Genomic DNA, 15,000 nt, shown 5'->3' with positions numbered 1-15,000 from the left:
GAGGAAAACAGGGTCCCAAGTGTAGGGTGCAAACTAAGTACAGTTATGTAAGACAGGGTCTGGTTAAGGAAAATAGGGATCTTAGATGTATGTGAATAATGCACTATTCAGAGTTTTATATATATATATATATAATATATATATATATATATATATATATATGTATATATGTATATGTATATATATATATATATATATATACTATATATATATATATATATAATAATAGATGTATGTATAGATGTGTGTGCCTGTGTCTGTGTGTGCGTGTGTGTGCGTGTGTGTGTAGAATCTACACTGGTCATTTTACACAGCCTCGAGATCCAACTTCCAAAGAAATACGAAGAAATCATAATGTCCGGTAGCGGGAAAAGAACCCGCCATACCAGACATAATGATTTATTCATATGTCTTAGGAAGCTGGATCTGGAGGCTTTGTAGCGACAAGCGACTCCAAAAAAAGAGCAAATTTGAGAAGTTAAGAGGGCATTGTGGCTATTAAAATTACACAACACACACACACACACACACACACACATATATATATATATATATATATATATATATATATATATATATATATATATATATATTACACATTAAGCCATTCCATTAATAGTGACCTAGAGAAAAGCCAACAGGACAGTCACTGCCTAATTTATACTCCAATTGCTCAATCATTGTTGTTATCTCTGTGCATAACACTTCCGCATCAGCTGCTCCATACTGCTGAACAGAAGAGCCCTCAGCAGCACTCCTCATTTCGCCTCTGTCTTACACACCATTCCAATAACTCTTCCATACCAGCTATCCAGTGCATGTTAGGCCTTCCTCTTTTTCTCCCTTCTGACATTTACCAGTTACAAACTCTTTTCTCTAAGCTAGTCTTTCCTAATTCCCAGACCATCTCAAAACGCTCTGATCCATCGCCTCACCTAAACTCAACTTTTTACTGCCTCTGCGTACTCACATTTTCCGTCCTTCAATTCTTATCTTTCCAAACAATTGGACTCGATAGCTTCACCCATTGTTTCGGTATCCATACTCAACATCCAACTTTACTTCCATAAAAGAGAGCTGGCCCAACACCCTTAGACCTTCCCATCTTGACTCCCAGAACAACTGCAGCTCTCCTCCCAATCATTTGCGCACATTCACTTATTCAGCGAACTGCCATTGTTTGACCAGACCAATCACTCTCTTGCTTTCACATTCTACAAGCATTCACTTTCATCACGTCAACTTTTAACCCTTCTAGACAGTTTATCCTTTACATTACCCACTCCGTAGTGCTCCTCTGTTGGTGGTCATAAACTTCTCCCAGGTTCTTTTATACCATATACAGCTTTTAATCTGTACTTTCAAACTTGTCATATATCTATTATATATAGAGCTATATCTATATCTATATCGATATATGTATCTATATCTATCTATATATGTATCTATATCCTATCTATCTTATATATATATATATATATATTATATATATATATATAATATATATATAATGTATGTATGTATATGCATAAACATATATATTCATATGAATATAGAATGATATATATATATATATATATATATATATATATATATGGTAAATATATATGTGTGTGTATATATAACATGCGCATATAATTTCCTAAGAAGATAAAAACAAAGTTATATAAACAGACCACTTTTCTATTTCGAGGGTGTAGCTAGTAGAATGGAAAGCCATTCCAGCTCTCAGCGAAACTAGGAAGTGATAGTGATATGCCCTTTATCTTGTACCCATCCACGCTAGGTCGCATGGTGGGCAGTAAGACTGGGTCGAACCTGAGATCTATCAAACGCGAGCCAATGTTTTGTCGATTGTCTCATGCCTTGCCCCACAGGCACTTCTTCAAAGGTCAGTCATACAAGCAGTACTGATCAGACGCAACGTTTTTCAGCTTCACTGGCCTGATGACCAGTGGTTTGTCGAACGTGTTACTACAGAACGCACGCACGCACACACAATCACATACACAGTTGTTTTACATCGCTGCTACCTTTACATTTCTGCTGACTGGAGATATCAAAGCCAAAGGCCATTCATCTCGATTTTCCTTCTGCCATAATAGGGCAATGGCCTGTGTTGGCACTATTGCTCGACCTTTACCCTGGGAACTCCAAACCCTGTGTATTCGAAGAGCGTAAGTCATCTTAGCAGCTTATCCTACTGATTGAAAGACATGTCTGAAGATGTCTTTCTTTTTGAATCATAAAAAGCTTGAGTGACAAATGAGCGCTTGATGAGCAAAGAAATACATAGGCTCATTTTGAGATAAGATTTCTCCTGTGTCATTCCCGACAATTCCCGGATTAAATTGGTAATTTGCAGTTTAAAGTAAGTTATGAGATTTGGATTGTTTGTAATCGTGAGACTCCGTCATTACCATCATCTTTAATTGACTTTCTCACTACCGCCCTCCCCTCTCCGAGTTGCTGAGTTTTCTTGTTACGTGGATTCATTGACTGCCTTCGCATCTCTAGTGCCTTTCCATCATTCCGATCAGGATTGAGTTGAGACGATTGACTGAATGAATGTTGAAACGATAGCAAGGGTCAAAGGTCACTGATTCCGAAATTTGGTGGAGGAAATAACTGGAACTTTTACGTTGTCTTAATACAACATTCAGTTTGGTTGGTGTGATACCGACTGTTGAAGTAATTATACCTTTTATTTTAATGATTTTACTAAAGACAGTATGAGGAAGTGAGCTGGAATTACTTACTGATAAAGAGAAAAACTTTCAATGGAAGTTTCCATTTGACGGAATTCATTTCCATTTTTCTTTGTTTTACAGAATACAAAACCAGAGTAATATACATAATTAGACTGTGCTTATTTTACTTTACAAAACGTCAATGAATTTGATGACGCTGTTACTTTCGAAGGTCAATTGAAGACATGATGTTATAGAAAACTTTTAGGAATGATGAAACGAACGTTTTACAGCTTTGATACGGGTTTTCGCTCATTTCATAGTTTTCATCGATTCCTGATTTGATGAGGTGATTTTTCAAGATTATACTCGCCAAGTCTCTCTCTCTCTCTCTCTCTCTCTCTCTCTCTCTCTCTCTCTCTCTCTCTCTTTTCCAGTTGTCCCTCATGTAGAACTCAAAGAGGCCATGATCGCGAGATCTGACTTTTCGACTCATCATTGAGATTCCCTTCTACTTACACAGAGTATTATTTTTTATTATTTTTTATTCGATTTTATTTTATTTATTTATTTATGATTTAACTGTATGTATGTATGGAAACATGAGTCAATGTATTTATTGTGTACGTGTGTTCCAGTGTAAAAGCATATGCCTTTGCGCAGTTTTTAGGATCACTTCATTTATTCATCACAACGCCAAATTACCTATTTGGTCCGAGTGCTTGGACTCTGGCTTAGACCTGTACAGTATTTCACTCAAATCCTTCCGGCCTCCCCTGTCAGAGCTGATAGTCAGATGCCTGAATGTTTGTGGTTCTTACGAGGGGATTTCGTTTTTTTTTTCATCAGTCTGTATGAATGTGATTTTATGAGGGACTTCTCATTAAGTTTGACATAGTTTATCAGCTGTCTTAGATATTGGATATTGTAATGTAAGTTGGATTTATATACGAAGACCAATTGATTGATTGATGATCAGTCAATTAGCCTTCCCATATTACTGTTTCACAACATGGAAGTAGATAGCATGTTGTTACAGTTTTTTAAATATCTTTTTTTTTTTATCAGTTTTATTTTATGACCACCTCCCTCACCCTCCACTCTGGTGCTAAAATGAAGCCTCTCCCCTCTATGTCAGAGGGACACGCCCCTTTATCTCATCACTGACCCTACGAACATCGTGTTCTCCACCTCTCCTCCTCCTCCTCCTCCTCCTCCTCCTCCTCCTGCATCGCTTTCCCAATTGCAACCTGGCCTCCTCCCACCTTCATCCCTGTGTCACCCATTCATGGTCTGGGAGAAGGTCTGTTATTTGCTCATCTTAAGGGTGACCACCCAACCCGATAAATTTCTTATCAAATCTAATTTCGTTGTTTCCTGTTGTGTAAGATCGTTATCATAACTCCAGTACGAATACGCACCAATAGGAACACTGGCCACGAAAAAATTATTTTCATATACAGTCATGTATGAATGCATATTATGTATACATGTGTGTATGTATACGTGAATTTTTATCACATCACCGTGATTCATATACATGCATTAAGCTACAAATGTCCTTTAATATCAAATTCGCTCTACCTCGGAATTAATATATTTTCATATATGTTAACCGAAGGGGAATTTTTTAGTCGATAATAATTTCGTCCTCTCGTGGGTTCGAACCAGCGCCCAGCGGACAGAGAGGACGATAATATTATCAACTAAAAAATTCCCCTTCGGTTAACATATATGAAAATATATTGATTCCGAGTTAGAGCGAATTTTATATTAAAGGACATTTGTAGCTTAATGCATTGATGTATATGTATATAAGCAATACATCTGAATACTATATTTCATTACGTAATAGATATGCACTGCACGAGTTATGTAGTAATGACAGGGTTTCATGAGACTCATAGAAATTGAGTATAATGAGCCGAGTTCTCATTATACATTATAATGCGAATTTCCTTGGCTGAAGGAATTGTTTTCGAAATGTGAGCGGAATTGATTGCGCCGAGAGGGGTGAGTTTCCTCTCAAGATTAGGACCTTCCTTGGATGGACTGATTACATGGGAATGATATCGTAAACGAAGTTCTAGGAATGTTGTCGTAGTTCTATGAGCTTTGATCAATTGCTTTCTCGCTGGAAGTAGTGCTTTGATCATCATGTTCAGAACATACATCAATTTGTCCCTGAACTTGGTTTAAACCGAGTCAGGGTTGTACGCGGCAGCAAAACCGCACATTTCAAGGAATTGTTCATATTTATAACACAGGGGATTTCCCCAACCTCATTTACCCAACTTCTAAGGGAAATTTGTACACGGGTTCATAGGTCAGAAGCACATTCCGGGTTTTACAACTTATAACCCATAATTCATTGGTAGATCAACCACTGAAGCAACGCGTATGAAGTCCCTGATTATGTGGTGATATTTGAATCTACGGTATCTAATCATCGTTGCCAATTTATTGGAGCTTCACACATACGCCGATGCATTTACAAACTGTTTCCATGAATTCTAGTTGTCATAGTAATGCAATGATGATAAAATTACTCTAATATGTATATATACTACACACAGATACGCTAATTTCACTTATTTCCCCGGTTTTGTGTAAGTCTTATACCCAGTTTGGAGGGTAAACATATACCAATTGGCAACACTGACTCCCCTTTTCGGAGGCTCAGTGGGATATAGACTAAGAACTTCGCACGAAACTGCTTTCATTTTTAGTTCTCTTGAACATAAAATATCCCGCGGTTGGCAGGTGCTGAGAGTGGAAGCAAGGAGTGGGAGGGAAGTTGTGAGCCAGTTAGTTGCTCCTGAGGGTTTTTGCCTCACTCTTGCCAGTTTGTAATGTGCAGCATATTGTACATACATCCCGCTGTGCTTTCATACCAATTCGTTAGTATATAATAAGACTGCAATCTGCAAGTATACGTGTTTACGAAATGTATGTACAGACGGCCAACAAAGAATTGGCGTAGTTTCTTAATTCATTGTTCGTTATGGAAATATTGCCATATGCAGGTGCCAGAATATTTACTTAACAATAAATAAAATTTCCTTTCAAAGGTGCTATACTTGAAATAAATGACATTAGAACTGAGTAGACTTATTCAACGTATGAACGATAATTATTTTGCAAAGTAAGGAAAATATATACCGATGGGTCCACCGTCCACGATTTCTAATTTTATTTTTCAACTCTAGCTTCGTAACAGCATTCCGAAGATTTTGAAGTGGGCTTTGCTGCCGCTCGAGTCTTGACTCAACATATCGTACTGCACTGAAGTGTTGTCATTTCGTCTCCTACAGCCGATAAATAATACATCAAGGCGTTAACATTCTTTGAAAACGATGTTTAGTTAAAACTAATTTTGTTCCTTTGATCAATAAAATAATTTGCATGACACGTTTAGTGGGCCTAAATTGGACTTCTGATTTCCACATGATTAGCCTAGGTCTATTTTCAGCAGCATACTCTCTCGGATACGTAATATTAATGAATATTTAAATCGACAATATATATATAATATATATATATATATATATATATACATATATATAAATCTCTGCTTTATTTGACTATTCCCGTTATTCTTGTTTTATTAGCCATGTTCGCCTTTCTTCTTATCCTTTTAATAATTGCTTAACATAATTAACTCAGACCTAGCTATCAAAGTCAAAAAGCAATTATAAAAAAATCAAACGATATAATTCTTTCTTATTTTTATCGAATTCCTTGCATATCATCCTGTTTCATTTGGACACCTTGGAAAGCTGTGGGAGTCAAAACTGACGAATACATTAAGAAAGGCTTACTTTCCTTAAAGCTTTCTTAGGATGATCTTTCTGTAGCTATTCATTTCTTTTAAATAGAAATTAATTCAAATTAGTTCACATGTATAACTACTAGACCTACTTACATAAGCTATTATAAGCAGCTGAAAGAATAAGAAATAGGAAAGGTGACTTTCTCGTTTAAGTCTATTTCATGTTTTTTTTGTTTTTTTCTCTCAAGAAAAACCTACTGCTTTAATCAAGGGTTGCTCTTTGACGGCTACAGGGTGTAACACGAGGGTATGCACACATTTTGTGGAATGAAAGATAAAGTTTCTTTGAACAGAAAATGTTTTACAAACATGTATTTAAGGCGTCCGTTGTCGGTGCGGGGAATTTTAAAATAACCGTTATCATTAGTGATGCTTTCACGAGGTGGAGTTCGTAGTGAGAAGTCGGATCTAGTCGCTGAGATGTAGAAGAGAGCGGAGCGGAGGTGGCTTATAGGAGTGATGGAAGGATTAGGCCGATGTTAGTAAAGTATCTCCCAATAAAATGTATTCTTTAGGTTTTGAAGAAAAAAAATGCATGCATCATTGAAACCGTGTCCCTCCCTATCCGTGGTAATCACTGGCCACCGATAAAAAAAAGAAAAAAGTAAGCCTAACTGAATCTCTCATCCATCAAAGATAAGTTTGCTTATTCATTAGACAACTATCAGACTTCAAGTGTAGATTTAAAAATCTCTTCCTCTCCATCTAAAGTATTCATCAGACACCAGTCATAAGCGTAGAGCTAGTTATGATCCCTGGTTCAGCAATGTCGTGACGAGGCACTAGAATTCAAAGTTCACAAATGAATGTTGCTCAGCAACATTTTCACTACTGTATTGTCTTGCTCTCATGTGGTGCTTCGAGGTATTCCACCTCTAGGCCCATGTTCTAAACTTTGCCGTCCTTTAAACAATTTTATTCATCTATGTATGATTCTCTCCGGTTTATTAAGCTTTCTTGCATATCTTCGTCCAACAGAAACTTGCCCGAATGCAGTGCAATAATTCTCTCGCTCATCGAAGGATGTTTCTTAGACCGATAAATGACACATTGACATTAGATACCCGTGCACATAACATCAAAAGCAATAGAATGAGGTCGCCTAGTTCACATTGTTAAGATATCGGTTTTTTTTTCTTTTTGTTTTTAAATTTGATAGCATTTTGTGAGATTCCAATGTTTTCTGTAAAATTTAACAAATGGAATAGTTCAACTACCTTCAACTTAATATTGAAATGATAATTTAAGGACTATGTTTATGCGATACTACTAGTGATAGGTGTCTCCTATCTATTTGGTAATGCATATCTATGGTTGTGATATGACGTTTTTTATCACTTCGTTTCGTTCACGTCAATTTTGCTATATGGAAAATAGTTTTACACAATAACATAACATAATGTTCTAAAGATATCAGTGACTGGTTTTAATGTCATTACACATGATTTCATTCATCTTTGAAAAGAAAAATAGATAAATAAGGCATGAATCGTGCGTCAGGCAGGTGAACGAAAAATTATGAAACTCTGCCACGAGTTTTTTGGCCGACAGTACATCCGCGTTCGGGATGACCATTATGATGAATAGATGGTGCCTGCCCGAGTATCTCTTTATCATTAATATTTCAAATAACCACTTTCGATGTACACGGGAACGGAAGTAATGTTATCACACATCAATGCACACCCACAAACAAACGCACGCACGTACGCACACACAGACAAACACACACACACACACACACACACATATATGTATATATATATATATATATATATATATATATATATATATATACATATATATTATATATGCGTGTATATATACATATTTGCAGAAAAAATATGAATATATACACACCTGTATTTATATACGTATATACATGTGTGTAACACATATAACACACACATATAGATACACGTATATATATATATATATATATATATATATATATATTATATATATATATATATATATATATATATATATATATATATATATATATATATATATATATGTGTGTGTGTGTGTGTATGTATGTATGTGTGCGTCCGTGCGCATGAGCGTGTGGGCGTTCTTTAAAGATAGAGACTTCCTTTCCTTATATTCCACCTGGTTAAAAGAGCGATGTTATCTCTCCCTCAACATTATGCAATTCCATTGTTTTGCGATGCGTGAGTTAGCATGTGCCGTGGAGGACAGACCAAGGAACAGGCGACACGAAATATTATGAGGAGCTACGAAGCGATTTTTTCCTCCTTTTATTTATCCGAGTTATTTTGTAAAGAACGTCGTGACAAAACTGGTTGTTATAAGTAAAATATAAAATAAAAAAGTGAAAGGGAAGTGTTTTCAGCATATAGAGTTGCAGGTGAACCAATAATGTCTAAACTTTATAAATATAATATATTTGTTTTCTGTTGACATATTCACAAGTTTGACTGGATTGAATTCCTGTTCGTTATACAAACTGAAATTTATATTCATCCCTGTTTATCTCTTCAAAGCGAGAGAGAGAGAGAGAGAGAGAGGTGGGGGGGGGAGGTTTTGTCGTAATTATTGTGCAAGAATTTTGAAGTAACAGTGAACTTGTAAATGGGTTCCTTTCACAACAATAGACTAAGAATTTCTTAAGGAGGGCGAGACTTGAAGAAAAAGACAAACAAATGGATTCTTTCCCAAGAATGCCGCTGACTTCATAGATTTTATCGCTTTAGTAAAAGTGTTAAGGCGCTGTCACACTAGCGAAATTTCCGTTGACTTTTGATTTTGACGTCGACTTTTCATGTTTTGACGACGACTTTCTGGTGTCGTCGTCACGAATTTTGAAAACGGTACCGATCGAATTCAACCCATCCCTACCGTCGACTTTATTGTTTGTGTATATCTCGGAGAGCGCGCTTTTCAAGTCATCAGATGCTAAATGGGGTTCTTGGTACAGTGGACAAGATTGCCAGAACAGTTTTTGGTCGAAGATATGAGGGAGAGATTATGCTTATGGGACCATAAGCATCTTAGTTTGATGAAAAAGGGTCTTAAATGAAAAAATTACCAAGAGCTCACCATGCGACTCAGGGAAAACTTTCCTGAACTTGCTGATCTTTATACAGATAATCATGCCATATCGTGAATATCAGATTGTTATATAGCTTAGGTCTACTTTCATTGTTTTTTCTTCTTCTTTTTTTTTGCATTAGCAAATCATATAAACAAAAATCTGTAAAACTTTTGCAGTGTTTCTCTTGCTTAATTTATAATACAGTCTGACTGTGGTTGTGTAAAAAGGTTACAATAGCCTATCTAGGCTAGGCCTAGCTTATTTTTTTAAACAAAACTTTTCACATCTTTTTAACCAGGACCGAACCCAAAGACTTTTTTTTTTTTAATTCTACGCAGCATCACTAAACACATGCAAGCACGACCCACTAATTGCTTTGTGTTATAAAGCATAGTTGTTTTATAATTTCGGGAAGTCACAGCTCAGATGGTTTGTTTATGTTTTGACGACGACAACCACGGTATGAAGAAGAACGTGTGTGACAACCAGAGTACGGAATGACGTCGACTTCTTTGGAAAGTCGGCGACAAACTCAGAAAAAGTCGACGGAAATTTCGCTAGTGTGACAGCGCCTTAACTCACGTGGATGGTGTACAGTCGTCTGTTTATGTACCAAATAACATCTACCTTTTTTCGTCATGAGTTATGCTTATGTTAGCGACGGTACTCATACACATATCTTGCATTTGGTATTAATAAATACATTCTACTTTCAATGTTACAGATGAATAAATATTTTAGGAATAATCTGTCAATGTGGATAGTGCTGTAACTATATAAATATTTGATCAGCTAATTCATCCCAAGGCCAATTTAGATAGTTATTCTCTCTCCCTGTAAAATCTTTGAATTGACTCCACCCGGATTTTGAGTCGTGATGCCTAATCTTTTCAAAAACCTCCAAAGATTGACCTTTGTTTTGGTAGGTCCACTGTTTTGGATTCCAGGTGCATCTGTTCTTTTATAATCCCCATCCTTAGCTGTCTGTATGTTATCTGTCAATTACACGGGCTTTCCTGCACCCTTGCTTATATATTTTTATTATTCAGTCTGCCAGCAAAGGACCTTTGTGATCGAAAGGCCCAGCTGCCACTCCGTTGTTTCAGTTTTCCTTCGTGGCATTTGGCTTTCTTTATACATCCATCACGTTCCATATCTCCGTGATTCAGTTATACATACATACACACATACATACATACATAAAAATAATGCCACGGAGGACAATGAAAAAAACGAGAACTGCCGAGATCTTTCTGTCTTAACGACCCTTTACTAAAGGCAATACTTCACGTTTTATATATTTCGTGATCATGTTACTCATATATACACACACATATATATATATAGTTACATGCGTGTTTATATATGTATACGTTATATATACAATATATGATATATATATATATATTATATATATATATATATATATATATATATATATATATATATATATATATATATAATATATATGTGAGTGTGTGTGTGTGTGTGTGTGTGTGTGTGTGTGTATGTATGAATTAGGTAGTGTATGCTGGAGTAGATTTAATTTCGCGGGTTAAAAAAATTTACCCGCAGTTCGAAATATATACTCCTCCCATGTGGGGACAGAGGAGGGAGAGTAGCTCGTCCGGTTGATTAATAATACTGCGCAAAACAGAAAATATATCTAATTCTGAATCATTTTTTTCTCTCTCTCTCTCTCTCTCCATACTTATACACACACACACACACACACACACACATATATATATAGTATATATATTATATATATATATATATATATATATATATATATAATATTATTAATAGTTATATTATATATATATATATATATATATTATATTTATATATATATGAGTCCTTTATATAATAAATAATCCATATTGAGGTTATTACAATCAAATTTATGCATTGGTTACGTATTCTGTAGGATGTATTTATGAATGCAAAATGCAATATATATATATATATATATATATATATATATATATTATATATATATATATATATATATGACTGGTAAAAATGTTCTGTAACAACAGAATTCCATCTAAATAAAAAAGGAGCCCATAAAAAAACACCAAAATATCGAGAGAAAAGTACTATATTTCAGAGGACATTAGCTTGTCTCCCTCTTCAGGGAGATGAATGAGAAAAGTTTACAGAAAAGGCTTGCCTGTGGATGGACCTCTTGGTATAAATACCACCTTTTCTGTAAACTTTTCTCTTCATCTACCTGAAGAGGGAGACAGCAGTCTCTGAAATATAGTACTTTTCTCTCTATATTTTGTATGGGCTCCTTTTATTAGATATATATATATATATATATATATATATATATATATATATATATATATATATATATATTTATATATATATATATATATATATATATATATATATATATTGCATTTTGCATTCATAAATACATCCTACAGTATACGTAACCAATGCATAATTTTTTTTCTTCATAAATTCTAGGTAAATAACCGATCAATATGTATTATCAATTATATAAAGGACTCATGTATATATATATATATATATATATATATATATATATATTATATATGATGTTGTGTATATATATAAACATGGTGACCTCTAGAAATGAAACATCACAATTATGGACAGAACGGAACACTTAAGCCCCTTTAAAATTCTGATATTTTGAATTTGGTGTGAGTCGGTACGTTTTTGTTCGAGTGCGTATGTGTGCGTGTGTATGTGCGTGCAGTTTCCCGTTCCTATCCTCCCAAATCCTTGGCATAAGCGTGAAGCTTGGGCGGGACGACCTACCGCAATAAAGACGTCTGTTGACATCGGTGACATTGGTGTTGAAGTTCCAGCTGGCCTCCATGAACCTGTTGCACATGGTACTCGCCTCCCCGTCGTACTGGCGAAGGAAGTTGATGGCCTCTACTTCGTTGGCGTTGGTTCCCTGGAATGAAGAATGAGCACAGTTGAAATTATATCGTCTGTATTATAGCTGGTTCACTTAAGGTAGATTCTTGGGTGAGCCCTATTCCTGCGAGACGTTTGTTTGGCCGCTGATTGGGTGGGAGCTGCCTATCTCCCGGTACCAGCCAATCAGCGGCCGCCAAACAAACGTCTCGTAAGCATTGTTTGGCGGCCGCTGATTGGGTGGGAGCTTCCTACCTCCCGGTACCAGCCAATCAGCGGCCGCCAAACAATCGTCTCGTAAGCACAGGGCTCATCCAAGAATCTACCTTAAAGTGAACCAACTATAGTTTGGTTACTTTTGCATAAGTCATGTGGACAGTTTCGTTACGTTGATTAGGCGCCGAGGAGACTTCATGTGCCTATTGTTTATCGACTTTTGATCAAAACAGAGAGAAGAAAGATTAACATTACAATTTTTTATATGAATGAAAATACTTTGTTGTTTGTGCTATACTTGAATGTAAAGCAATTACACATGAATAAGGGGATTTCGTCCTGCGATGATATACTATATATATATAATAATATATTATATATCTAATATATATATATATATATATCTAATATATGTATATATATGTCTATATATACTACATATATTTATAATATATATTAAATATATATAATATATATATATATTTTATATGTATTTATTATAGTGTTACAGATAATAGTATATATATATATATATTATATTCTATATATACAGATATCTAATATATTATATATATATATATATATATATATATATATGTGCATATACACACACATATATGTAAGCGAATACCACAGGAAAATGATAGGCAGAAATCCAAGCGCTTTCGTCTTTACTAAGGACATTGTCAAGGAACGAATGAAATGCAGTTGGAAAGAAAGTTACAGGTAAACAACAAGATCAAGAATACCAGGTGGTTAATTGTCAAAACGGTAAAAATTAAAGAGATAATCCAGGATTATCGGATATCACACGGTCACAAACCTAAACATAGATTTAATCCTAACAGAAACTACAACGTATCGTATAGTCCAAAACATGTAAAAACTGAATATATATGTGTGTGTGTGTGTGCATATACGTATACACACACATTTATGTTAAAAAGCTTTAAAATTCTAGGAATATCTAAAAACCTTTCATCATAGGGTAATTTTAGAATGTTATGCTTACTAGATTTTCTGGTAATGTTACTTGTGTATGTAGGGAAAACTACGCTGTATTTTGCCTGCGTAACAAAGGTAAAGTATTTATGTCCTAAATGCTGTCAGTGTGGCCAAGCTAAACGGAGAGGCCAATTGCCTCCCTTCACCCGATGCTAAAAGCTGTCGGTGGCAAGCCCTTGACGCACGTGGCGGGGAATCCCCTTTCGGAGACATGAAAACCAACCGATAGACAAACAACTTCTTAGACCGTAAAAGAAATAAAGAGATAAAACAAATTTGCCGCTGAACACGGAGATCAAGATCTCGTTTGAGATATTCGCAATGGGAGGACAACCTTTTCGTTTGAACAAAATTGATGGCAGTCACTCCTTTGGCTTTTTCTTGAACATGATTGTCATTCAACAATACCTTTGCAAATGGAGTATTGCAAAGTTTCGAAGAGAAATAAGTGTTGCTGATATAAAAAAATTTAAAAAAAAAAAAAAAAAAAAAAAAAAAAAAAACAGTTAAAGTCTTCTGCTAAAGAAAACAGAAATATCTGTTCTCTCGGAATGGCATGAAAATAAAAGTGACGTAGCGATGATTGAGAATAAGAAGCGAACGTGAAGTTCAGAAGAATGTCATTCTTACAATTTTCATATGGGTTGTCTCTTTACACACAAAGAAACACCCACACACACATACAAACACACACATATACATATATATATATATATATATATATATATATATATATATATATATATATATATATATATATATATATATATATATATATATATATATATATATACGTATACGATGGTTTGAACACTTAGGAAGATCGGTAAGGAGTAGCAGCTTTTGCCAAATCCACCATTCAGTGCCATACGGGGATCACGCAGAAAATAGTGATCATCCTCTAAGCTTAGAATCATTTTCCATTCTCTCTAGTCGTGTGGCTCCTCCATGGAGCTGGCAATAGTAGAAAGTCTCTACACTTTCAAGTGTAAACCTTCCCTTAGTAACAACGAGAGGTCCACGGAGATGCTGTGTTTTTAATTTTTAGTGTGTATGTTTGTATGCCTTCATGATGCAGGTATTTACTTCTTTTAATATTGCTTCCTTTCCCATTTTTTATGCTTATACATTACCCTTTTTATAGACCTACAATGTAACCTTTTTTGTATCATTACTGCATTCAATTTTTTTCTTTGTTTTTGTTGTCAGACCTGATGATGGAGACAGTTAATCCGAAACCGGTAGTCGCAACTAAATAAAGGATGTTTTATGTACAAGTGCTGGTTTTACTCTTT

At 35.1% G+C, this 15,000-nt stretch overlaps 1 protein-coding gene across 1 annotated transcript in view; it reads right to left on the bottom strand.

The window, feature by feature from the left end:
* LOC135200224 (angiotensin-converting enzyme-like) overlaps positions 1–15,000 on the bottom strand; it is a 59,379-nt gene that overhangs the window by 29,670 nt on the left and 14,709 nt on the right. The window contains exons 2-3 of the mRNA XM_064228659.1: positions 12,392–12,521; positions 10,589–10,596 (exon numbers count right to left, since the gene is read on the bottom strand). Coding sequence (XP_064084729.1) covers positions 10,589–10,596; positions 12,392–12,521 — 138 coding nt within the window. The remainder of the gene's footprint in view (positions 1–10,588; positions 10,597–12,391; positions 12,522–15,000) is intronic.

Source organism: Macrobrachium nipponense, chromosome 26 (assembly GCF_015104395.2).
Source record: "Macrobrachium nipponense isolate FS-2020 chromosome 26, ASM1510439v2, whole genome shotgun sequence".
NCBI classification, from domain to species: domain Eukaryota; kingdom Metazoa; phylum Arthropoda; class Malacostraca; order Decapoda; family Palaemonidae; genus Macrobrachium; species Macrobrachium nipponense.
This window is presented reverse-complemented; position numbering and strand designations above follow the sequence as displayed.